At 42.7% G+C, this 27,162-nt stretch overlaps 1 protein-coding gene across 1 annotated transcript in view; it reads left to right on the top strand.

Annotated features, from left to right (window-relative positions):
- UNC13C (unc-13 homolog C) overlaps window positions 1-27,162 on the top strand; it is a 402,367-nt gene that overhangs the window by 238,151 nt on the left and 137,054 nt on the right. Inside the window, exon 18 of the mRNA XM_065411637.1 lies at window positions 23,897-23,982. Within this exon, the coding sequence (XP_065267709.1) occupies window positions 23,897-23,982 (86 nt within the window). The remainder of the gene's footprint in view (window positions 1-23,896; window positions 23,983-27,162) is intronic.

Below are 27,162 nucleotides of genomic sequence, written 5' to 3'. Positions count from 1 at the left end.
TTCTATTTCTGTTCCCCCTCCGACATTTGATATCAAATATAAGAAATGCCAGAGTATAATGACAATTGAAAGTTTTACCTATAGTTGTCAAATACTAATTTAGGCATAACACAATGCCACGGAGAACTGTAATATGCCAAGGAATTTGTAAGAAGCAGCCTCCATTTATAAAATGCTATTTTTGGTGCCTAGTCAGGGGCGGCTCCAGGCACCACCGCAGCAAGCGCGTGCCTGGGGTGGCAAGCAGCGGGGGGCGGCGTGCCGGTCGCCGTAAGGGTGGCAGTCAGGCTGCCTTCGGCGGCATGCCTGCAGGAGGTCCGCCGGTCCTGCGGCTTCGGCGGCAGGTACGCCGAAGGCGCGGGACCGGCAGATCACTCGCAGAAACACCGCCGAAGGCAGCCTGACCAGCGGACCCGCCGAAGGCCCCCTGCCTGCTGTGCTTGGGGCAGCAAAAAACATAGAGCCGCCCCTGTGCCTAGTAGCAATTTTTACAGTGGACACATGACAAGCCTATGATCTTTTCCATCTTCAGGGCCTAAGGCAGGAGTGGGCAAAATATGGCCTGTGGGCCGGATCCGGCCCATCTAACATTTCTGTCCGGCCCGCCAGGACTCCGGCGGCACAGTGTGGCACTCAGGCAGGCTGCCTGCATGCGTGGCCCCACACCACTTCCGGAAGCAGACAGCTGCTGCTGGCATGTCTCTGCATGTCCCTGGCCGGGGGGGGAAGGGGTGGTGGATGGAAGTGGCTCTGTGCGCTGCCCCTGCCCCCAGCACTGTCTTCACAGCTCCCATTGGCCGGGAACTGGCCAATGGGAGCTGTGGGGACAGTGCTTGTGGGCGCGGTCAGCGCACAGAGACCCACTGCCTCCCTCCCCACAAGGGGCACGCAGAGATGTGCCAGCAGCCACCGGCCACAGCCACTTCTGGGAGCGGCGTGGGGCCACAGCATGCAGGCAGTCTGCCTGCCTGAACCTTGCTGTACCGCCGGCCAAGAGCCACCTGTGGTAAGTGCCTCCCGGCAAGCCCTTCTGCCAGGTGGAGCCAGCAGCAGCTAGGGCCAAGTTCAATATCTAGGGGTTCCTTTCCACCGATCTAACACTGAACCCGCTTGAGCGCCCACCCAGTAACCCAGGAAATTTACACATCATCCCTGGGCGCCCCTTCCCCACTCGCAAGCACAGAGCCTGAGTGTAGAAAAGAATTTTTTTATGAAAGGAGGGAAGGAACTTGGCATTAATTTGGGAAAACACCGCAAACAAGGTCATAAACAAATCATGAGTAAAAGACCCACCCCAAGTAGGTTGGGAAGAGTCTTTTTCCCCTCAGGTTCTTAAGTCCAGCAACCCAAAAGTCCCCTTCACATGCCCGACCCGTCTCTGCACCCCACTCACAGTTGTTGCAGAACTAGAGTTCAGAGGTGCATCTGCAGAGCTCACCTCCCACCCTGGGTTGGAGGTAAAGCAGGGGGGAGGGGTAAGAGGCATCTTACTCGCTCGTCACGCCTCTCTGCCACTACCCTGCCAGCTGCCTGCTCGCTGCTCCCACCACCTCTTAAGGCTTGTCTACACTGACACTTTACAGAGCTGCAACTTTCTTGCTCAGGGGAGTGAAAAAACACCCGTCCTGAGCGCTGCAAGTTTCAGCAGTGTAAAGCGTCAGTGTAGACAGTGCACCAGCGCTGTCCCAGGGCTGGTAGCTACAGCCCTCATGGAGGTGGTTTTCTTAGAGCACTGGGAGAAATCTCTCCCAGCGCTCTGCCATGACCACACAAGCCACGCTTGAGCATTGCCAGTGTAGACTAGCCCTTAGTGCAGTGGTTCCCAAACTTGTTTACCTGATTGTGCAGGGAAAGCCCCTGGTGGGCCAGGCCAATTTGTTTACCTGCCGCGTCCGCAGGTTCGGCTGATTGCGGCTCCCAGTGGCTGCGGTTTGCTGCTCCAGGCCAATGGGAGCTGCTGGAAGCTGCGCGGGCCCAGGGATGTACTGGCTGCTGCTTCCAGCAGCTCCCATTGGCCTGGAGCAGCGAACCGCGGCCACTGGGAGCCGCAATCAGCCGAACCTGCGGACGCGGCAGGTAAACAAATTGGCCCGGCCCGCCAGGGGCTTTCTCTGCACAAGCGGCGGAACACGTTTGGGAACCACTGCCTTACTGATTTTAGCTCTGTGCAGGAAACACAGTCCTATCACAACTGGTTTCAGCTCTGATTGAGCAATTAAAATAACAAAAGAGGCTCCTAATGAAACCTATTTAGCTCTATTATTTGAACAGTGAGGGGGAACAGGTTAAACCAGGTTAGAGAGAACTCCTGAGAGTATGCAGACTCCTGACTGGCATTTCTGCTGCTGCTGCTCCTCTTACTTTCACAGGGCTCGGACATTCGAGCCCTTGCTTAACCAAGGTTCTTTAAACTGAAAGTGACTCTCTCCTTTGGCACAGGTTAAGCACAGTCCTTCTTTTCTGTATTCCCACAATAATTACAAACATTGGTAACCATATTTCACTACCCCTGCATTCAGTACTAACATAATTTGTGACTCAGCACCAGCCAAGTTGATTAAAATGAGCAAAACACCGCTCCATCAGCTGAATATCTAGCAAATCTAAGTAAAGCAGGAGCAAACTGTATTTACATAAACACACCCAGGGTCTCTTCCCCCCTCCCAGCTAGCTGTCAGGGAAGCATTCATTCAGACCCTGCTTACAGGCATTAAGATTAGGATATAAAGAGGACAGTTTAAACTGTTACATGTACAAAATATTTCTGAAAGCAAAATAATCTGTAAAGATTATACAGTGTTGAATAGTGAAAAACAGATTAAAAGCTCAATCCTCCTGTGCAGATACATGTTGCTGCATTTCTTGTAAAATCATGATGTGTGCATTTTTGCACAAGTACAGTAGTTCAATTTGCCACAGAATATGTATTCCCTAAACTGAATATGTTAGTTTATGAAGGACCAAGTGGGATTTTTCTCCTATAAAATATGTTCAAGCAGTGTATATGTGACTTATATATCTGGGTCAAATGTGAAGGCTAATCTACCCAGCTGGAATTTCCCATTCTTGCTTACTTCCCATTTTTCTCTGAATATTGAGTTATTATTTAGTGGATGTATTAGTACAAACTAGATCCCAGACTCTGCAGTGGATAGGACACAGAATTAGGAATCAGGAGACCTGCCTTCTAGTCCAGGCTTCGCCACAGACTTGCTATGGGACCTTGGGCAAGTGACTTCCATTCTCTTCCTCTGTTTGCCTTCCAAGGCACTGTCTGTCTTCCCTGTTCAGACTGTAAACTCAGGAGGGCAGTGATTGTTTCTTACTAAGTGTTTTTATAGCACCTATCACAATGAGCCCCTAATCTCACCCCTATGCTATACTATAATACAAATAACGGATTATTTTTTAGTGTTGCACATGAGTAACTTTAGACATTTGAATAGTCACACTGGAGTCAGTTGGACTACTCATGTATAAAATTACTCAAGTATGTAAATTTTGGCAGGATTGTGGCCTACTATGTTAAATACAGAAGCTTCGCCAAAGGAAGACAGTCTGGCAGCGGTTGCATTGTAGCGCTGCTTATGTAAATAAAACCTTCATCATAGTATTTGCAATCCCAGTGGGACGTTTAGATAATGGAGGCACAGTGGCAAAGCTTTTACTAGCAGTTTTTTTCCTTTTCTCCTTCTTCAAATATTTAATGAACATATTTCAACAGAAAAACAGCCTATTAGAAAATACTGTTTTTAAATCAGTTGATTTTTTTCAGATTGCTGCGCGTGCACTGTGGCCAAATAAAAGTTGTTTGTTTACATGTGATTTAAAATGTATAGCTTTCAAGGGCCCAGTCATGAAGTTCTTACTCAGACAAAATTCCCAGGACAAGTGAATGATCACTTAACAAGTGGTGATTAATATGGTCTGCCTATTGTATTTAAAAATTGTCAGCTACTGTTAAACTTCCATGTACTTTACACAGAGACATATGATACAAGTGGAGGGAGAAAAGCGTAGTCATGTCTATGGGTTTCCTGTAACCATAGCTGCCTGCCAATCACAGGCTTTTTTTAAAGGAGCCATTTGGTTTCTTTCTTTTTATGTTTTTTAGGCTTTGCAGCTTCTGGCAGGTGCCCAAAACAGGAAATAATCAAATGGGGACACTTTAAGCACTGGGAATAGGATCCAGTGGTGGTATTTTGGAAACAGAAATGAAAAGCCCCATTGAGCTCTGATCCTAACAAACTTTCATGCTTACAGGGTTATCTTGCACCTTTGACCCTGGCCTTTTTTAAGTGCCCCCCTTTCAAGTAACAGGCTACAGTGCCTTCACTCCTCTCCGGGTGCAATCCTGTAATTCTCCCATTCACAGCCGAGGTCCCCAGCCTACATTAACCTGTTTACAAACTGTGTTTCCTCAGCAGGTCCAACTTGGTTAGTACCTGCAGGAGGCATTCTTTTGGAAGTTGTGACCAGTAGGTAAATGCAGTGACTCAGAACAGCTTCTTCTCAATGAAGTATTATTTATTTATCCATAGAAACATAGCATTCACAGAGCAAAGGGTTAAAACCACAAAAACCTTGCATATGTATGTCTTATTGAAAGCTTAACATTTCCTTTAAGGCTTAGGCAGACCCAGCTTATACCAGGTACCCTTGCTTTGGGGACTGTCTGTTTCTCTGTGGACACTGCCTTTCAGTCTCTTGTCTTCTCTAAACTTCAGGAAGTGTGTCTTTTTAAAACCAGGCAGGCACCTTTATTCTCTGTGCCCCCAAGTTGGGGACCCCTTCACTTGTCCAGCTATTTGGTGCACATCCCAGTGGGTGGAAGTAGACCATCCCAGAGAACAATCCAGTCATTGTGTCATAAGTGTGGGTAGATGGCTGGCTATCTGAAATCATTGTGCTCCTTTCCTGGGGACAGACGAGTAACTGCTGCAGGAAGTAAATCTCCTGATGCCATATGGCAGACTGTACAAATAAAGAGAGGAAGACATAATAATCATAAAAATAAGCTCCCATGTTCTTCACATAGGCACTCTTGCCAGTGGAATTAAATTGGACATTCTATTAAAGATGATAATTTTCCAATTGTTTTTGGTTGCTCTAGTTCCACAGTTTTGTGTCAGTTTAAATGCAGTCAGTGTCACTACAGGCACTGCTCTGTATGATATTGGATTTCAAGCAGAGCGCATCAGCCTGCTTGCCTTCATACCAACATTGTAAATGGTAGTATCACTGTAAATGGTAGTATCACTGATACGGGTGGGATCCACTGAGTCAGCACCTAATGTTGACCAGGCTGAGGTATCTAGTGATATTTGTTGAATTGGTTGATCTCCACTCCACTGAGACAGCTGTTTTCAGCACCTCATGGGCCTTATCTACTCTAAAATTTCCCACCAATGCTGCCATTGGTTTGACTCCTCTAGTGCTAGCAACAATATAAATAAGGTGCCAGGGCTTTTAAGTACTATGGGTGAAATCCTGGCTCCATTGAAGTCAGTGGAAGTTTTGCCATTGACTTTAATAAGGCTAGAATTTCACTCTGTCCTGTAGACCTGCTCTGACCTGGGTTAGATGAAATGGTGCAAAAAAAATGCCTGTCTGAAGCTTTGTCAATACTAGATCTCCCACCTTTTCTATCACCAATTAAGCTGACCCAGTGGTAGGAACAGTGGGAAATGTTTGTTCAAAAAGCCTATTTGTAGACATTCCCTGGGGGAAGTGTAGAGGGGGTAGCTCTATCTGACACCCAACATTAAACATAGCAGATAGATAAGTGACTTAAGGCATTAACTAAGATCTAATTTAGTAATATTCACTCTTTTCTGGGAAATTTGTCTATTGTAAAATAAATGGAATGGGTAACTTGAAACTTTTAAAATGCTCATTCAGTCTGAACTCTCATGTTTGTATGCAAAGTACGTAAATGGTTGCTGTATTGGAACAGGAAACTGTCAGGTTATTTAGTTTTCATTTTTATTTAATATATGGAAGTCCACAGGTGTACTTACCTGTTTTTTAAAATTGCCTTTCTTGACCCTAGGCACTTGTGCAAAACATGAAAATTACCAACAAAATACATTTCACCAAGCAAATTATCATTGGCATTCAAAACACTATACAACTGTAAACTCAACTGTCTTCTAGTAATTAAGAACTCCGCAAAGGACCAGCTCCTACCACCCTTACTTGCACCAAGTAGTACCTTACTCTGTGAATAGTTAATTGAAATGAACAGAGCTACTAGTGCAGTGAGGTATACTCAATGTGAGTAAGGGTGGACAAATCTGGCCCAAAGATAACAATTATAATATCCTCATCCCATCCCTTCTAAGTCCCTTAAAAAAAGATGAGCTTTGTAGTATGCACTGAGAATGAAGAAACCCAGGCTTTTTTGCACCAGTGAGAGAAGAGAATCCTAGAGTCAGGGACCATTCCCCTCCCCTGCCACCATAGAGAACTCCCTGCCATCAGCCAACTTTCTTTTGTATTAAGGGAATACTAACTTGAATCCACCATTGATTACAGGTGGAGCTGGAGAAGGAGAGTTGTTTTCTCTGATGGTCCAGGCCTAAATCATTTAGATCTTTCTAGGTCAAAACCAATACTTCAAATTTTATTTGGAAACTAATCAATAGTCTTGGTGTAACATACTCTCTGCATGAGGTTTCTATTTTTCGGCGATGTAGGAAAGATGGTATTTGTTAAACATATTTTTGTTTGCTGTAATACAGCTGGATATCTATAACTGGAAATCCTTGCATGGGGTGGGGAGGAGCCTCATGCACAATCTATCAGATAAGTTCTAGAAATAATAGACACTCAATAGCAATGCAGGAGATGTTATTTCTGAGGTGTTCCCAAATATTGACAAAAGTGAACACATTAATTACAAAGAGCCAAATCAAAGTCTGTCTTTCAAGGGCAAATACATAATAATAGTAATTTGGTGCTGGTCATCAGTAGGTCTCAAAGCACTTTATAAATGAGGTAAGTATCATTATCCCCATTTTACAGATGAGAAAACAGAGATGTGAAGTGATTTGCACAAAAACTGGGCCCTGAATTACCTATGTGCAACTATGATTTCCATTTTGTTTTTTAAACAGATCAGATTATGTATCTAAATTCCCTGTGTTACTGTCAAGGCTCCTTCCCCACTCTGAACTTTAGGGTACAGATGTGGGGGCCTGCATGAAAACTTCTAAGCTTAACTACCAGCTTAGATCTGGTCCGCTGCCACCACTCCCAATGGGCTAACTCCCTTCCCTGGGTAGCCTTGAGAGACTCTTCCACCAACTCTCTGGTGAACACAGATCCAACCCCTTGGATCTTAAAACAAGGAGAAATTAACTATCCCCCCTCCTTTCTCCCACCAACTCCTGGTGGATCCAGATCCAATCCCCTTGGATCTAAAAATAAGGAAAAATCAATCAGGTTATTAAAAGGGCTTTTAATTAAAGAAAAAGCTCAAAATCATCTCTGTAAAATCAGGATGAAAAATAACTTTACAGGGTAATCAAACTTAAAGAGCCCAGAGGAACCCCCTCTAGCCTTAGGTTCAAAGTTACAGCAAACAGAGGTAAACACCCTAGCAAAAGATACATTTACAAGTTGAGAAAACAAAGATAAAACTAACACGCCTTGCCTGGCTGTACTTACAAGTTTGAAATATGAGAGACTTGTTTAGAAAGATGGGGAGAACCTGGATTGATGTCTGGTCCCTCTTAGTCCCAAGAGCGAACTCCCCCCAAAACAAAGAGCACAAACAAAAGCCTTCCCCCCCACCAAGATTTGAAAGTATCTTGTCCCCTTATTGGTCCTTTGGGTCAGGTGTCAGCCAGGTTACCTGAGCTTCTTAACCCTTTACAGGTAAAAGGATTGTGGAGTCTCTGGCCAGGAGGGATTTTATAGTACTGTACACAGGAGAGCTGTTACCCTTCCCTTTATAGTTATGACAGTTACCCTACAGGAAATATGACATTGTAATGGGGATCCCTGTTATAGTTTAATAATACCTTGCTTTTATATTTATTTCTAGTAAAATATTTTGGTTAAATATGCAAAAGTTGTCATTGCTACTGAAAACAGGAGAGATGAAAGAACAGTGTCAGATTTTCTGACAGTGCCATTCTTCATCTTAATATTCACTAAAAATAAAGGAATGCAGTCATCTTGTGATGTGACTCCTGAATCTGGTCTGACTTTGTGACTACACATTCAATGATCAGGTAGGTCTGACAACTTTAAATTCATTGGTGCATCTCTGAAGCTTGAGGCTTCTGCTTCTTCTGGTGTTATATGACACTAGTTAAGAGCGCTGCCTCACTGAAAAATGAGTAAGCAATGAAGTTCTCACTCTTTGTCCTTTTAATTTTAAACTATGTAATTTTATGTTTCGAGTCCAGTGAAAAATGCCAAAAGATCATCTGACTGACCATGCAAGAAAATGTATGATTATGTGAAATGGTACCCTCTTACTCAATAGATATCCTCCCAAAGTATACTCTGCATGATATCAGTGTGCACTGGTGACAAAAACAAGTCTTTACTGCTTTTTGCACATTATCCATCTAGTGACAACACAGCCAGCTGTCTCTCAGGCCATGAGTAAGTTGCATAGGTTTAATTTAAATAATTTTAAACAAATTTAATCAAACCAATGCAAACTCTCCTGTGGACATTATTTCAGTTTGAGTGCCTAGTTGGCATTTAGCTTAAACCAATTTCTATTTGTCTTAAATTAAACTGAAATAAATCTGGGTTAAAGCAAATAAAAATTGCCCACACAAGCTTTTGAACTGATTAAACTAAAGCAGTTTAAAATCACACCTATAGTTAATCTGATGTAACTTCCTTGCATAGACAAGGCCTCAATATATGAGAGAGAGAGAGAATGTCTGATATGTAGAACCTCATAGGTAAGAACACTAGAGTTATGAACTGACCAGTCAACCACACACCTTACTTGGAACCACAAGTACGCAATCAGACAAAATGTAAACTACAAAAAAAATAAAAAAAAATAAGGAAAGCAGCATTTTTCTTCTACATAATAAAGTTTCAAAGCTGTATTAAGTCCATGTTCAGTTGTAAACTTTTGAAAGAACAACCATAACGTTTGTTCAGAGTTACGAACATTTCAGAACAACCTCCATTCCTAAGATGTTCGTAACTCTGAGGTTCTACTGTACTATCCTGGTTTACATGTCATCAACAGGAGAATCTTTACAATTGGTGATTATAAATGGCAAAACACTTCGTTAATGCAGAATTAAGGTTGACAGATGATACCTAGTGCCCTTTGAGAACATCAAGGTCAGCAAAAATCAACTGAAAACCAGGAAATACAGAGTTAACTCCCTTCTTCCCAGCGTCCCACCTCTTCCCTCCCATTCCACGTCCCCCCCACCTCCTTCCATCAGCTGACACCCTCAGCTCTTCTCCTACCACCCATCCCCATTTATCCCGCTCCCCATAACTGCCCTTTCCCTTGCTGCACCCATCTGCCCCTATTGCTGCCTACTCTTCCACTGCAATCACTTCCCCTCCCAGTGAGCATTTGTATATGTGATATTTATTTTCTTTTCAAAAAATAGTTTCCTTGCCTTCCGATTATTCTTCTGTATTCAGATTCCATTTCACCAAAATAAATAAATAAACAAAACTTTGACAGAGGCAGATTGTAGCAAGAGGTCTCTTTTTTTTTATTGTTGTTATTTCAGATTTCTGCCTAGAGTTGGGATTTAATTCACAGTGCCTCCTTGTTGCTTGGGTTGAATGGCTGTAACATTCCCCCTTAAGCTATTCAGGCCCTGTGACTCATAGCTAGTTTTCAACCCCTTAGAGTGACTCTCTCTGCACCTGCGCAGTGTAATCTCTTTGGCACACGCCAAACTGGAGAACCGAACTCCTTGGCTAATTAGCCAAAGAGCTAATAACGTTGTAATGGGATTTCCCTCAAAGGGCTCGTGGGTGAGGTGCACTCTGTTGGGGTGACCCTTGGGTGTCTGAGACCCTGGTGTGGTGATCTCAGCCCTGGTTCGATCTTTGTCTTTGTGCAGAAAAACGTTGCCAAAACACGTCAACTTTAAGAAAAGCTCATAGACTCATAGACTTTAAGGTCAGAAGGGACCATTATGGTCATCTAGTCTGACCTCCCGCATGATGCAGGCCACAAAAGCTGACCCACCCACTTTCCCTTAACTCAGCTGTTGAAGTCTCCAGATCGTGATTTAAAGACTTCAATTCGCAGAGAATCCTCCAGCTTGCGACCCCTGCCCCATGCTGCGGAGGAAGGCGAAAAACCTCCAGGGCCTCTGCCAATCTACCCTGGAGGAAAATTCCTTCCCGACCCTAAATATGGCGATCAGTAGAACCCCGAGCATACAGGCAAGATTCTCCAGCCGGACCCTCATTTTACCAGCGATGGCACGTTATTGCCTAATTGACTAAAATCACCTTATCCCATCAAACCATTCCCTCCATAAACTTATCTAGCCTAATCTTGAAGCCAGAGAGGTCTTTCGCTCCCACTGTTTCCCTCGGAAGGCTGTTCCAAAATTTCACCCCTCTGATGGTTAGAAACCTTCGTCTAATTTCAAGCCTAAACTTCCCCACAGCCAGGTTATATCCATTTGTTCTCGTGTCCACATTAGTACTGAGCTGAAATAATTCCTCTCCCTCCCTGGTATTTATCCCTCTGATATATTTAAAGAGAGCAATCATATCCCCCCTCAGCCTTCTTTTGGTTAGGCTAAACAAACCGAGCTCCTCGAGTCTCCTTTCATAGGAAAGATTTTCCATTCCTCTGATCATCCTAGTGGCCCTTCTCTGTACCCGTTCCAGTTTGAGTTCATCCTTTTTAAACATAGGAGACCAGAACTGCACACAGTACTCCAAATGAGGTCTCACCAGTGCCTTGTATAACGGAAGCAGCACCTCCTTGTCCCTACTAGAAATATCTCGCCTAATGCATCCCAAGATCGCATTAGCTTTTTTCACGGCCATGTCACATTGCCGACTCATAGTCATCCTGCGGTCAACCAGGACTCCGAGGTCCTTCTCCTCCTCCGTTACTTCCAACCGATGCGTCCCCAGCTTATAACTAAAATTCTTGTTAGTCATCCCTAAATGCATCACCTTACACTTCTCACTATTAAATTTCATCCTATTACTATTACTCCAATTTACAAGGTCATCCAAGTCTCCCTGCAGGATATCCCGATCCTTCTCCGAATTGGCAATACCTCCCAACTTTGTGTCATCCGCAAACTTTATCAGCCCACTCCTACATTCGGTTCCGAGGTCAGTAATAAATAGATTAAATAAAATCGGACCCAAAACCGAACCTTGACGAACCCCACTGGTGACCTCCCTCCAACCTGACAGTTCACCTTTCAGTACTACCCGCTGCAGTCTCCCCTTTAACCAGTTCTTTATCCACCTCTGGATTTTCATATCGATCCCCATCTTTTCCAATTTAACCAATAATTCCTCATGCGGTACCGTATCAAACGCTTTACTAAAATCGAGGTATATTAGATCCACTGCATTTCCTTTATCTAGAAAGTCTGTTACTTTCTCAAAGAAGGAGATCAGGTTGGTTTGGCACGATCTGCCTTTCGTAAACCCATGTTGTAATTTGTCCCAATTGCCATTCACCTCAAGGTCCTTAACTACTTTCTCCTTCAAAATTTTTTCCAAGACCTTGCATACTACAGATGTTAAACTAACAGGCCTGTAGTTACCCGGGTCACTTTTTTTCCCTTTCTTGAAAATAGGAACCACATTAGCTATTTTCCAGTCCAACGGTACCACCCCCGAGTTTACAGATTCATTAAAAATTATCGCTAAGGGGCTTGCAATTTCTTGCGCCAGTTCCTTCAATATTCTAGGATGAAGATCATCCGGTCCGCCCGATTTAGTCCCGTTTAGCTGTTCAAGTTTGGCTTCCACCTCCGATACGGTAATGTCAATCCCCCCTCCTTTATTCCCCTCTGTCCTGCTGCCTCTATTCCTAAGCCCTTCATTAGCCTCATTAAAGATCGATGCAAAATATTCATTTAGATATTGTGCCATGCCTAGATTATCCTTAATCTCCACTCCATCTACATTCTTCAGCGGTCCCACTTCCTCTTTCTTTGTTTTCTTCCTATTTATATGGCTGTAAAACCTCTTACTATTGGTTTTAATTCCCCTCGCAAGGTCCAACTCTACACGGCTTTTGGCCTTTCTCACTGCATCTCTACGTGCTCTGACCTCAATAAGGTAGGTTTCCTTGCTGATCCCTCCCCTCTTCCATTCTTTGTACGCTTTCTGTTTTTTCTTAATCGCCCCTTTGAGACGCTCGGTCATCCAGCTAGGTCTAAAAAGCTGTTTTGGGGGTGGCTGTATCTTGAGAACGCTTAGGGCAAAAGGCCCCACATTTGGATCAGTGACTGAACCTCATACCCCCATGAGGCACACCAAATTTCAAGACAATGTGGCACTCCTGTAGATATATATTTTAAGATCCCATTTCGATTTGCCTGTCAAGCACAAACGTCCAAATCAGACGTGTGTATTTTTGATAAAGTGTGATCATTCTATTTTCATGTCTCTGAAGTATAGCTAAGTTAGATATTTACTCCTGATATGTTTTTATTTTATTCTTTTGGCATTTTTCTTTTTTGTTGAATAATCAGTTCTTCAAACATTTCATGCTGATTATTGCTTCCACTGTTGGAGTACCAGAGCCATAACAAGCATCTAGCTGGCCTCGACATCTGTGCACATTTCAACTGATTTAATTTTCTTGTACCTATGGGCAATTCCAGTTGTCTGTACATGGCCTTCAGCTCATTGCCAGAATTGATTGTTGCATCCTATTTCCCCCCTTTGGGCCATTAGTCTAGCTTATACCATAGGTCACTCTCATTAAAGGCAGCTATATCAGTAGGATGCATAATCCTGAATGTTATTTGGTGTAGTATTTTGTATGTCTAACACAAAATACTTTATTTTTGGATGCTGAATCAGACAGACAAAATGATTATCATCAGCTTAGCTTTTGCACAGTTTCATATAATATAGTGTATATATATCACAGCAATTCAAAGGGCCCAATCCTGTTCCCACTAACGAAGGATTAGTCTCTACATGGGCCCCCACAGTATAGCTACCACTCTGTTTCACAACATTACCAGAAAGAATGGATGTGTTTGTTTACCGGAGATGATCCAAGGTGGCAGGTGGAGGACAGACCCATATTAGAAAGACTGCCAGCTTATTTGAAAAATTGAAGGACAGCCTTGCTTGAAGCTATTGAATGAACCAGAATTATACCATCAGATTGTTGATCATGGCACATTTTAACAGGATTTGCAATCATGAGTCTTGCTTGTAGCTTAAGCTGATTTTGCTGAGAGATTTTGTCTTTCTATATTGGAACTTGGGGTAGTATTTGTCACCACATTAAGTGTAGTGGGTGCTTTCAGTTTCCTGTTTTTCTTGATTAATTTGCTTCACAAAGTTTTACTCCCTCCAATTTTTTTTTCTTTAGTCTTCTTCACCTCTTCATTAGACTGGGTTTTCTTTTTGAGTAATTATTTAATATCCTTCTTGGTGCTTCATTTTGTGCTTGTTCTTCAACCTTTGATCTTTAATGGAGGAAAGATGATAAATTACAGTTCACCCAGAGAGAAAAGGAGGAGGAAAGTTGCATAGAAGGGAAAACAAAATGGAGTTTTAAGTAACTAAGGCTACATCTAAACTTAAAATGCTACAGCAGCACATCTGTAACACTTCAGTGTAGACACTCACTACAGCAACAGGAGAGGATCTCCCATTGTTGTAGTTAATCCATCTCCCCGAGAGGCAGTAGCTAGGTCGACAGAAGAATTCTTCTGTCAACCTAGCACTGTGTGCACCGGGGGCTAGGATGACACAGCTAGCTCTCTCTCAGGGATGTGAAAAATTGATGTAAGTTTCCATTATAGATCAGCCCTATTTTTTTTCGACTAGTATATAAAGTATCCCAGAAGGGGAAGGATGCCAAAAAGAAACATCTAGTCTAAATCCCCAAACCAAGCATTTTAGGTGTTTCTTCTTTGGAAGAAAAAGCCGCAGGAGCATGTACACTCTGTACCTGAGAATTGAAAGGCAACGTTATTTTTTTACTACGATTCACTAACAGAAATATAAGTTGATTCTATGTAGCAAATAAACAAATAATAAAGTTAACTTTAGCAGTTACTGCTAAAGAAGCTAACCTAGCAGAAATTTCTGTGATGACTGAAGATGGTGATTGTTTCCCATTGGATAGGAGATTCATATGGGGAGAGGGCTGTCGGCTCTGACTATGCACAGCATCCCGCCACCTGCCCATAGAGACTCCACCCATCTCAGGAGTCCTTAATTTTTCCATACTGTGGAACCCACTTGTAGCGGGGCAGTCACCCCACTCTTGCCCGGAGGGGTTAAAAGCAGCCCTGGAGAGGGCTGTGGCTGGGGAAAGGCTGATTGGGGAAGCAGCCTCAGCTGGGGCCACGCCTCAATCAGGCCGCAGTTGGCCCTATAAAAGGGCTGCTAGGCTGGAGCTAAGAGTCTCTCTCTAGCTGTTGAGAGGGACGGGCCTAGACTGGAGCAGGGCTGGGGAAAGGCCAGAGGAGCTGGGGAGCTCCAGCCTGGAAAACCCCCAGGCTGCAGGCCTTGCTAAAGGCCAGAAAAGGTACTGGGGTTGCAGAGGGAAGCCCAAGGGTAGGCAGAGGCAGCAGGTCCAAACCCTCCTTGCGGATGATGAGTGGCAATTATACTGCAGTCTGCCCCAGTGAGCGGGGGCTAGACGGTGACTGGCAATAGCCAAAGACTGAGGCGAGGTGGGGTTATGGGGGTTGGGGGTTCCCCGGGGAGGGGAGACCCAGCGAGACTGCAGGGTACTGCAGGGGGCAGAACCCCGAGAGAAGGGGCACTGGGGCCCGGGAGGGACACGGGGGCCAGCGACAGGCGAGACACCGGCCAATTGAGGGCGCTCCAAGGTTGGACGAGCTAATTCCCTGCACAACCAGCAGGAGGCGCCGCAGCGGTGAGTCGTCGCCTCGCTACACCATCTTAGATAGGATTCCCAGGATCAGGAGCAAGCAGCAAATTCCCTGGGAGCATGGCATAGTTGAAGCCTTGCTGCCATAGAACCTGGGAGTCCAAGGGGCCTAGGATCTGGTGCCAAAACACAGGGCTGAATAGGGATAGCCCTGGCATCCAGCAGATCCAAATCATTCCTTCCAATGGAGTTTCTTTTCTCCTGGCCCCTTATGTGAACAAAGTGTAGAAAAAACAAATAGTTCTACAGTGGTACAAAGTGATTCAGACTCATGTGCCTTTGTGATAGAGCCGTGTTTCCCAAACTTGGGACACCGCTTGTGTAGGGAAAGCCCCGGCGGGCCGGGCCAGTTTGTTTACCTGCCGTGTCTGCAGGTCCGGCTGATTGTGGCTCCCACTGGCCGCGGTTCGCTGCTCCAGGCCAATGGGAGCTGCTGGAAGCAGCGGCCAGTACGTCCCTCAGCCTGCTGTGATAGAGAATTGAGATATGGATGGAATATTAGAATGACCATTTCCTTTTTCTAATTTATTTATATAAGGGAACAACTGCATAAAATCAAACAATAAAAGGTACTGGGGCGGGGGTCTGTCATTTTATATGCACATTATATCAATCTGTAAAAAAATAAGGACATTTCAGGTTTCCTTGTTATAAAGTATTTTGTGTCTCGGAAAGTGTTAGGAACAGCACAGTACTAGTATACTGTAAGACAATGATCACATTGATGTCTTCTTCTTAGCATGAGTGTCTCCATCAGAAATGCACCCTACATGCATTTGTACCAATGTAACAAAGGATGAAGGTTTCTCTCTTTCTATCAAGGGGCAATGATAATTCTAGCAGTGACTAGTTTACATCTAGACCTGTACAGAGATTTCATTATAAACATGAAACTTTAGTCTGTCTACAATAGTATGTTTGTTGGTAAAACTTTTGTCAGTCAGGAGTCTGAAAAAAACACCCCCCCAACCGACATAAGTTTCATCAACAGAAGTGCTGGTGTGCACAGCTCTATGTCGGCAGGAGACGCTCTCCTGCCAACATAGCTACCACCACTCATTGGGGGTGGTTTAATTATGCCAGCAGGAGAGCTCTCTCCCGCCAGCATAGAGCGGCTACACAGGAGACCTTACAGCGGCATAGCCGTAACAGTACAACTGTGCCGCTGTAAGGTCCGTGGTGTAGACATAGCCATAGCCAGATTGGCTGAAAGGTTTGCAGGTTTTTCAGTGAGCCTTTGGGAGAGTTTCTTCAATCCAGCCTAGGTGAATCTGATTTAGAAGTTTGGTACCTAAGCTAGGAAAAAGTGTAACTGAAAGAATTTCACTTTGAGTTGTTGGGGTCATTAAAGCCAAAATTCAAATCAGAATGGAACAAAAAAGCCCCACAAAAATAGATTTTAATGAATATCTCTGCAAATCATAACCATCCATTAATAGCACTGCTGAGCCTATGAACACAAGAGGCTGGGACTCCCAACAAATATCCAGCTATCTAGTGGCAGAGTTCTCCCTTTTTTTCAATGAAGTTGCAAGTATATTTTATTCCAGAATTGATGGATTACCAGAGCCTGACATACTCCTAGGGAAATGAATATGCAAAAATAAATAAAATAGAAATTTTCAAAAAGAAAATTTCAATTTGTTCACATTGATTTAGAGAATGTTAAATTGTTTCATTTTGAAAATGTCAAATTTCATTACGATATTGTTAAAACATTGTTTGAATAAGATAGAAACTTGTTGACAATATTAAAATATAGAATATTAATTCAATATAAATCAATAGATAAATACACTGTTAAAATTAATAGTATAATGTAAATCAAAATGAAATGAAATGATAGACAAAATGAAAGGTTTTGACATTATCACAATGAAACCTGTCCACTTAATCAAAATCAAACAAGAAAGTCTAAATGAATCATTTAGACTTTTCCCTTCAAAATTTTGCCAGAATTAACATGGTCCTACTAAATGTTTAATTTTCGATGAAGCTACATTTTCCAACAGAAAACTGTTCCATCAAAACAAAAAGTTTGACTAGCTCCATTAGGCACCCAACTGCCATTGACTGTCATTGGAACTTAGGCACCTAACTGACTTTTGTGCCTTTGAAAAAAATCCCCTCTTCTTTTCAGTTATAGCTGAATATATAGCTCTTAAATGTAGATTCGCAATGCAAGTGTAAAAACAAGAGTTAAAATTCAGTCATCTGATTTAAAAATTATGTGAGCTGGTCAAAGAGCAGAGTGTTTGATATTGCTTGTGTCCTCTGAGTCACAACAGATCAAAATAGTTTAGTATGTTAACATCTTCAGTTGTTTTCTGTTGCATGAATGAAGTATATGTGATAGCTTTGGCAGGATGTTTATACTGATGGCTTTGTGTTTATATTTGGGTTTTATCTGAACATTTAAGAATACTTCAGCACACCTTCCACAAGAAAGCTTGCTGTGAAATATACAGTAGATGAACAAATAAGCTACCAAAGATGATATTGCACACAAGAAGAGTGAATGAATGAAAAGAGCCAGAATCCCTGAGGCCAGCGAAATATTTGTTCACTGTTTGCTTAACAGGAGTAGTATCAAACAACCATGGAAACATGTATTGAACGGTTTACCCTCTACAGCTTATGTTTCATGTTAAATTGCCTTAGTACTACAAAGAACATGAATCCAAACGTCAAATAGGTACCCAGAGGTTTTATTAACGAAGTCCAGCACTAAAGAAGAATGTAATTTGTCCTGTTTCTTAACATATTAGGACTTGGCTGAACTCAAGAGGAGTTTTTCCATTGCCTCCAGTGGGAGCAGGGTTGGGCCTGTGGCCTAAATTTTCAAAAGCATTTGCTGATATTGGACACCTTCATTTTTGGGAATCCAAACTCGGTTTTGGGAATGGAAGTTAGTGGAAGCTGTGGATGCTCAGACCCTTCGAAAATCTTGCCTGTTTAGGCATCTAAAAGTGGAGATACTCAGATCCAATGACTGCATTTGAAAATTTTGCCTCACAGACGTTGCCTCAGTTTACTGTTGACTTTCATGTACTTCCCATTGTCCTGACTGAGAGTCCCTGCCTGCAGTTTGTGGCCTCATGGTTGCTCATTTAAAGTACAATCACAAATGACAGGGGTAGTGAAACTTCTCCCTTTAGCATTAGTCAAATATTTATACTGACTATAGTGACATTAATTATGCCATATTTAGTGGTCTGTTTCCATGCTAATCCGTGTTTTGATTGATTCAGTAATTTCAACTGTATAATTTGTACAGACTCAACATTCAGAAATACATTCTCAATTTAGATACAATTTTATCTAGGGGGAAAATTTCCTTTAATCTAATATTAGTTTTCTCTGAGTCTCAAAATTTTATTTTTTTGCTTCCTATCTTAAAGGGTCTCACTTAAATGAAAAACTTTTAAAGGCTCATCAGGCAATTATTCCAACAGTGCTTGACACACATTCCTAAAAGTCGGCTGAAATTGCCAACTTGTTTTTTGAAATTCTGAATTTCAAAATCTTGAAAGGATTTCAAGCCTTTGCAATGTAAATAGGAAAAATTAATACTTACATTCACATTGTTAAACATCAGGAAGATTGTGCCATTATAACACCTCTATTGGGTTTTCCCCCTTCTCTTTACAAGACTTCATTGCCATTAACAGATCAGCTGTTACCAACATTTATCACACTTGTAGCATCAGGGATATGACCATTATTTTCCATAGTACATGGAAGAACATCCTATGCTATCTCAGATACCATATGTGTGGTACATATTGCTAATGCTGAATATTTTATGGCAGCTACAATGACACTGCACACAGAAAGTAAATATAAAAGCTATTATAAAATAAATTTAAGGCTCTGCCTTAAACCCAGGAAAGCAAGAGACCATGTAAGGTTGTCCCTTTGTCTTAAACTCACTTTTCAGTATTTACTGAAGTTATGGCAGCATATATGACAGGATTGTAATCCCCACAACATCAGGATACTGGATTGTTGGCTTTAAATCACAGTATTCTTGCTTTTCCTGAGTTTGTTAGGCATTAGTAATCACTTAAACATTTAGTGGTTTAATTAAATTTTACCCAGTTTCCATGTTCAGTAAACATAATCCAGGCATTCTGAGGTTTTCTTCATCCTTTCCTCTTCTTTAAACTGGTCACATCCTTGACTAATCTATCACCCTCCCTCTCTGCTCAACCCACTTAGACCTTTACTCACTTGTACTGGATTATCTTTTCCTTACCCCATCTCACCCAAATCTTGTTCCCCTATGAATACAACTAGATGTGTGGCTGAGCCTTTGAATCTTGATTGAGTAACTTCCCATTATCCTCATGACTGCTTCCTTTTGTGCCCCACTTTCCATCCCATTCCTCATAATTAGCGCCTTATCAAATTAATGGCCATGAAAAACACATCATGGACCATGAAATCTGGTCTTTTGTGTGCTCTTACCCTATACTATACAGGATTTCACAGAAGAGACCAGTGTTTCTCAAATCAGGAGTCCTGACCCAAAAGGGAGCTGCAGGGGGATCACAAGGTTATTTTAGGGGGGGTCATAATATTGCCAACCTTACTTCTGCGCTGCCTTCAAAGCTGGGTGGTCGGAGAGTGGTGGCTGTTGGCCGGGCGCCCAGCTCCGAAAGGCAGCACCCCGCTAGCAGCAGCACAGAAGTAAGGGTGGCAATACCATACCATGCCATTCCACCATTACTTCTGCACTGCTGCCTTCAGAGCTGGGCAGCCGGAAAGTGGTGGCTGCTGACTGAGGGCAGCACCTTGCCAGCAGCAGCACAGAAGTTAGGGTGGAAATACCACACTGTTGGGGTTACCATACGTCCGGATTTTCCCGGACATGTCCGGCTTTTTGGTCCTCAAATCCCCATCCGGGGGGAATTGCCAAAAAGCCGAACATGTCTGGGAAAATACTCCCAGCTTTGTTTTGCCGGCATCCCTGCCCCAGTCCCCTGCTTACCTTAGAGTGGCTCCGGCAGGCTGCGAGCTGCAGGCGGATTCCCCCACGGTGGCGGCTGCTGCTGCTCCCCCCAGACACCTCAGCTTTGTGTAGCTGAAGAGCCGAGCTGCCCGAGCGCTACCGGCTTCACGGTTTGCTTCATGGACTCCGGCTGCGCTGGGGAAGCGCCCGGCTGGGGGCGCAGGGTCTGGAGGTCTGGGGGCTGCCCGGCAAACTGTGAAGGCGGTAGTGCTCGGGCAGCTGTTTCACGTGGCTGGGAGGGAGGAGGGGGAATGCGGGGCACTCAGGGGAGGAGGCGGGGAAGGGGCGGGGAAGGGGCAAGGCCAGGGCCCCGTGGAGTGTCCTCTTTTTTTAATGTTTAAATATGGTAACCCTACACACTGTGCCATCCTTACTTCTGTGCTTCTGCTGGTGGCAGCTCTACCTTCAGAGCTGGGCTCTTGGCCAGCAGCTGCCCAGCTCTGAAGGCAGCGCTGCCGCAGTGCCGCCAGCAGCAGCTCAGAAGTAAGGCTAGCAGTACCGCAACCCCCCTACAATAACCTTGTGATCCCCACACACACACTCTTTTTTGGGACAGGACTCCTACAATTATAGTACCCTGAAATTTCAGATTTATATAGCTGAAATCATGACATATAGGATTTTAAAAATCCCATGACTGTGAAATGGACCAAAATGGACCATGAATTTGGTAGGACCCTACTCGTAACCCTACAAGCCTCCACACCTACCTTTGCTGAAATTCCACTGTGTCCAATAGCAAGTCTGGCATTTCCTTCTGAGTCATCTGTTGTCTTGGGTCAGGAGCACCCCAGCAAGAACGGCATGGGAGGATCCAAAGAGGTCTGAGATGTGAAGAGAACAGCCTGGCCAGCTGAAACTGTTTGACCTGCTGAGAGCCTATGCTGAGTTCTGAGAGCTGGGGAGGAAGATTCCTTCTCATCTAAATCTTTCCAGAAATTTAGATTTATGCTAGGTTTCAGCCTTTCATAATTGTTTAGTGATTGGCCGATACCCCTCCAAACTCTTAAGACTATTATTCAGTATTTATGATTGATTTTTCTATAACCCTGCACTTTCGGGTTGTGTCACAGGAGTCTGCTTACCCCAAGTGCGCCACCTTCTGGTCACTCTGGGGATTACCTGATTCCAGGTCAGACATCTCCTTTCCACCTCTCGCCACATGCTCCGCCTTCTTTCTGGCTCTCAATGAGGCAAGCACCCTGTGTTCATGCCTTAGCCCTCCGGCCAGGTCACATGTCCTCCCCTTCTGGGTTATCAAAGGATCTTCTTATGAATGGAGTCAAGCAGTCTTCGCATACACTGCCTATCTGGTGCCACTTCCCCAATGGCCAGTAGGGGAATGCAGGCCTACCCTCTAATCAGCAGCCAAGGTCTCGTCCATGCTGAACCTTATTTGCTTTTCCCTGATGCTTTCCTAATCTTCTGGCTCCGCCCTTCTCTGGGTTTGCCAGCCTCAAAACTCCATCTTCCCAGGGAGTAACTTTAGGCTACTTGCTTTTGTAGCCCCAAACACACCTCTGTTATTATGGTGAATAACTACAGACTGCTTCCCTGCAGCCTATCTCTGCTGCCAACTTCCTGTCTTTATAGCCCAGTTGTCCCTCCTCACCTGGGCTCCCTCATTATTCAGTCAGAGGATTATTTAAACCACCTGATTCCCCTCAGCTGTGGCCTGTCTAGTTAATAGGCCCCCTTCTTAGTCCACATTAACCCCTTCAGGGCAAGTGTGCGGTGAATACACATTAAAACAGTAGCTAACTGCAGTTATAGTTATTATTTTATATTTATCCAACCTACTTATCTAAATGTAGACGTGGAAGGATTAGCTTTTTATCAGTAAATGTGGGTAAACATTAATTTCACTGTACACACTCAAACCAATGAAAAAAATATTGCCATTGATAACGAAAAGTGAAGTAAGAAAAATGCTACTTGAGAACTTCGGCATGTGATTCTGACAATTTGTGTTTTAATGGTTATAAAGCTTTAAGTTTTTGAATCTCAGTGTCCACTGTCATTAAATAATTATTCTCAGCTCCGCATTGTCTGATCTCCATAACTTCCCACAGCTGTGAAAATTTAAATCAATAACAAAATTGAAAAAATGCTTAAAAACAAACATCACTGATATCCATTGAAATTATTTAAAAAAAATGAATTCTGACAAGTCTATCTAAATATAAACAATGAAAAATCTATACCCAAGTTTTTAACTTCCTTTGCAATAATTGGTGGAAAAGAGAGTAGAAAAATGATTGAGTTTTGCATTCCATTTCAGAAACTGTAAATTACACAGAAGTTGACTACCAATGGCATTCTTACAATGACTATCCATTCCTCTGTAAACTGAGTATTTGAAAAATATAGATTCAAATCATATGCAACATACAGCAATACCTCCATTTAAATGAGTTAGTTTTCACCCATAATAATTTATATGTGCATAAGCACATTTAGCAGCAGAAGATAATTTTTACTTATTACTCAAACATGGTCCGAAGTAATGAATCTTGTTAATACATTGTTTCTGGGTAATGGGTTTTGCAGTATAAGATATTTATAATTGGTATGAATCATTGTACATTAATAAACAGGATAAAGAATGTAGAGACTGCACAGCAAGTTGGTGAAATATACAAGGTTATTTTCTTGTGGCAACATAATTTATTGAATGACAGAATAATGCAAATAAATCAGCTCCTCATTGCTATTACAAATGAGTGAAAACAATTTGTTTACATAGGCCAATCACCACTGTATGTTTCTGTCTCTCTGAGTACAGTGAGATTGCGTAATGAATGTTCATGATAGTGAATGGTAGCAGTAAATGTTGAGAAATTCCGCTTGTTTACTTATGGCCATCACTAGTTAATGTGATTCCCAACAAAGGTGATAGAATTTGGCCTATAATTGTTGTTTTTATGGTGAAAAGTTGGCATGTTTCTCTGAATCTCTTATGTACCTACACACTCCATTACATTCAGCATTAACAGAAAGTCCCATTTATCAAGTTAAATTTATGTATCAGACTCCCAAATCTCTAATTTTTCGGCCATGAATTGCCCTGGCTCCATACCCCTGAACTCCCTTTGATATTGATATGAGTTCCACATTCAAAACAAGAGCAGGACATTTACGCACACATACACACCCCTTTTTTTTAACCTGGTACAAAACATACAGTGGCTGTCATTAAAAAGTCAGATTTTGCCAACAGCTACTGCACAATGGTAATTGAGGTAGCATGGTTTTTCCTTTCGTTTTCCTTACTTACTTTGCACTTAAATGTATGCAAATATTGACTTCTTAATGGTAACCACTGTATAAACAGACTATTTTCAAAGAGCATATTAAACATGAGATGAGTAGTAAAAGCTTTAACTAATGGTACAGTCTTTTCACCGATCTTACTGCACTTTACTTGTTTCCTCTATGTCTTCAGATTGCCAGTAGTGCTGCAAGGAGTTAGGAACAGTAGTGTGGTCCAGGGGCCAATCCCCTCCCTGGTATAACTCATTGGAAATCAGGGGATTTACACCAAGGATGGACCTCACTTCATGTACTGTTATATAATTGGTACAGAACATACTTCATTATTACAGTTATTCTGACAGTAGCACATATCTGAAGGCTGATCTTCCTACATGGTTAGCATAATTGTACAAAACAGAAAATATAGTGCAGTGCATGCTTTCAGTGTGATTTTATACAAAAATATTTGCATTTCTGCTGTACAGCTGTTCATATAATTTCTAGCAGCAGGTGAACTGATGTAATGTGGTTGATTTCAGGTTCCCTCAAGAGCTGAACATGGGAAAAGTCAGTGCTGAAATCATGTGGACTCTGTTTGCCCAGGATATGAAGTATGCTCTGGAAGGTAATTAGTGCAAACTATTCATTAGACTAGAGAGCTCACCCAGATTGGTTTCCAACACAAACCACACCTGGCATCAAATGTCTGGAGGTGTTAAGAGTTTTCACTTTCATAATATTTTTTCTGGTTTAGTGAAATGGAGAACTCAGACATATGGTTGTAAAAGAGGAGGGTGGTAGCCCCAGGTGTAGAAGGCAGCCAGAAAATGAGCATGGAATTGTGAATGGAAGAATGAGACAAAATAAATATTAAGGGTGAAAGGGTATACGGCATGAAAGATGGAGTGGTAGAAAAAGACCTTGGGCAAGTCACTTCACCATTGTAAAATGGAAATACTACTACTTACCTAAATTTGAAGTCTTAAATCACTAATGTCTAACATACTTGGTGAAAGGAATTGTAAACATTCAAAGATTTGTTATAAATAGTACTTTAAAATGTTAGCATACCCATAAAATGTAACCCAAAAGATTTTTAAAGCATAAAGTTATGTAGAAAATGAGTTAAAATAACCAATACTTATTTTCTATTATTTAAAGATTTCATTATATTCATCTTCTAAGTAAAACCAAACAAACTCAACAACAGAATCAAATATAGTTTTCCCTACATTCTTTAGGAAAGCACTCAGTTTAGGCAAGGCAAAAGTAAATACAACATAAATATTTTTTTCTATAACAGACTAGCTCCAAAGATAGTGCATTGAAATCCATATAAAACAATATTTATAACAAGAACTAAGTAAAAAAGAAAAGGCTGAGAATTCAAAAATACATACAGTCTGCTCAGGAGAAGAAAATCAATCAATATTCCTAAACTATGCTCAAAAGTCCCTGTAGCCTTATTAGGACACCACAAGAGAACTAGGAGTAAAGAGGTAGTTTTCAGAGTTTCTAGTGTATTTGTTTCATACTGTCAGAGACTTGTTTTTATCTCACAAGCTGAACTCTACAACTTTCAGCCTTCATTTAAGTATGTTAGAGATTGGAATGGTAGCTCCATTCAACCCACGGGAGAAAGGAAAGAAGAATTTGTCTCTACATAAGACACAAAGAGTTCAGTTCCAAAGTATCTTTGTAGGTAAATACATACTAAATGTATGGTACTAAAAGGCTGACTGTTAAAAGTACATTTGTTTGGAAAAACTTGGTTTTTTATACTGTACAATAATACCTGGTGAAACAAACTGTTTGACTCCATTACTTGTGCAGCCTTGATGAACTGGTAGTTAAGCACTGGAACAAATTACCTAGGGAAGTTGTGGAATCTCCTGCATTGGAGGTTTGTAAGAAGAGGTTAGACAAACACCTGTCAGGGATGGTCTAGACCAGCGGTTCTCAAACTTTAGCAACCCGGGGACCTCCATTTTGATTTACAATTTTTCGCAGACCCCCAAGCCTGCTTCTAATTTTCCCTGGGGGTGCTCAACCCCCGCTCAGCCCCAGACCCTGTGTCCCCTCCACCCCTTCCCCCAAGGCCCCACCCCCACCCCGCCTCTTTCTTCCATCTCCCCGAGCACACCCCATCCCCACTCCATCCCCTCCCTCCCAATGCCTCCTGCATGCCACAGAACAGTTGTGCAGCAGCATGCAGGAGGCCCTGAGAGGGAGGGGGAGGAGTTGATCAGCGGGGCTGGCGGCCCCGGACATGACTCACGGATCCCCTGGAGTACCCTCGCGGATGCCCGTTTGAGAACTGCTGGTCTAGACACTACTTAGTCCTGCCTCCGTGCAGAGGACAGGACTAGATGACCTATTGAGGTCACTTCCAGTCCTATGATTCTATGAACTTTCTCCTCAAAAGGAAAAAGAAAAGAAATGATGGCCTGTCACAGGAAGCAATTATAAATCTTTGATAGGATAACAAGTCTTGTGGATAAGGGAGAAGCTGTGGATGTGGTATACCTAGACTTTAGTAAGGCATTTGATACGGTCTCGATGATATTCTTATCGATAAACTAGGCAAATACAATTTAGATGAGGCTACTATAAGGTGGGTGCATAACTGGCTGGATAACCGTACTCAGAGAGTTGTTATTAATGGTTCCCAATCCTGCTGGAAAGGCATAACAAGTGGGGTTCCGCAGGGGTCTGTTTTGGGACCGGCTCTGTTCAATATCTTCATTAACGACTTAGATATTGGCATAGAAAGTACGCTTATTAAGTTTGCAGATGATACCAAACTGGGAGGGATTGCAACTGCTTTGGAGGACAGGATCATAATTCAAAATGATCTGAACAAATTGGAGAAATGGTCTGAGGTAAACAGGATGAAGTTTAACAAAGACAAATGCAAAGTGCTCCACTTAGGAAGGAAAAATCAGTTTCACACATACAGAATGGGAAGAAATTGTCTAGGAAGGAGTACAGCAGAAAGGGATCTAGGGGTTATAGTGGACCACAAGCTAAATATGAGTCAACAGTGTGATGCTGTTGCAAAAAAAGCAAACATGACTCTGGGATATATTAACAGGTGTGTTGTGAGCAAGACATGAGAAGTCATTCTTCTGCTCTACTCTGCGCTGATTAGGCCTCAACTGGTGTATTGTGTCCAGTTCTGGGCACCGCATTTCAAGAAAGATGTGGAGAAATTGGAGAGGGTCCAGAGAAGAGCAACAAGAATGATTAAAGGTCTTGAGAACATGACCTATGAAGGAAGGCTGAAAGAATTGGGTTTGTTTAGTTTGGAAAAGAGAAGACTGAGAGGGGACATGATAGCAGTTTTCAGGTATCTAAAAGGGTGTCATAAGGAGGAGGGAGAAACTTGTTCACCTTAGCCTCTGAGGATAGAACAAGAAGCAATGGGCTTAAACTGCAGCAAGGGAGGTCTAGGTTGGACATTAGGAAAAAGTTCCTAACTGTCAGGGTGGTTAAACACTGGAATAAATTGCCTAGGGAGGTTGTGGAATCTCCATCTCTGGAGATATTTAAGAGTAGGTTAGATAAATGTCTATCAGGGATGGTCTAGACAGTATTTGGTCCTGCCATGCGGGCAGGGGACTGGACACGATGACCTCTCGAGGTCCCTTCCAGTCCTAGAATCTATGAATCTATGAATCATTCAGTACTGTCTACCCCATTACACTCCTGGGTCAACCTGCTGAGTGCAGTGAGAAGAAATCCCATGTTCAGTGCAACTCTGCTGATGCACATCCAGTTGCCCCCTTTTAAGTTGTTATTTAGG

The sequence above is a fragment of the Emys orbicularis genome, chromosome 10 (assembly GCF_028017835.1).
Source record: "Emys orbicularis isolate rEmyOrb1 chromosome 10, rEmyOrb1.hap1, whole genome shotgun sequence".
Taxonomy (NCBI): Eukaryota; Metazoa; Chordata; order Testudines; family Emydidae; genus Emys; species Emys orbicularis.
The sequence above is the reverse complement of the archived record's forward strand: the minus strand, read 5'-3'. Positions and strand labels throughout refer to the sequence as shown.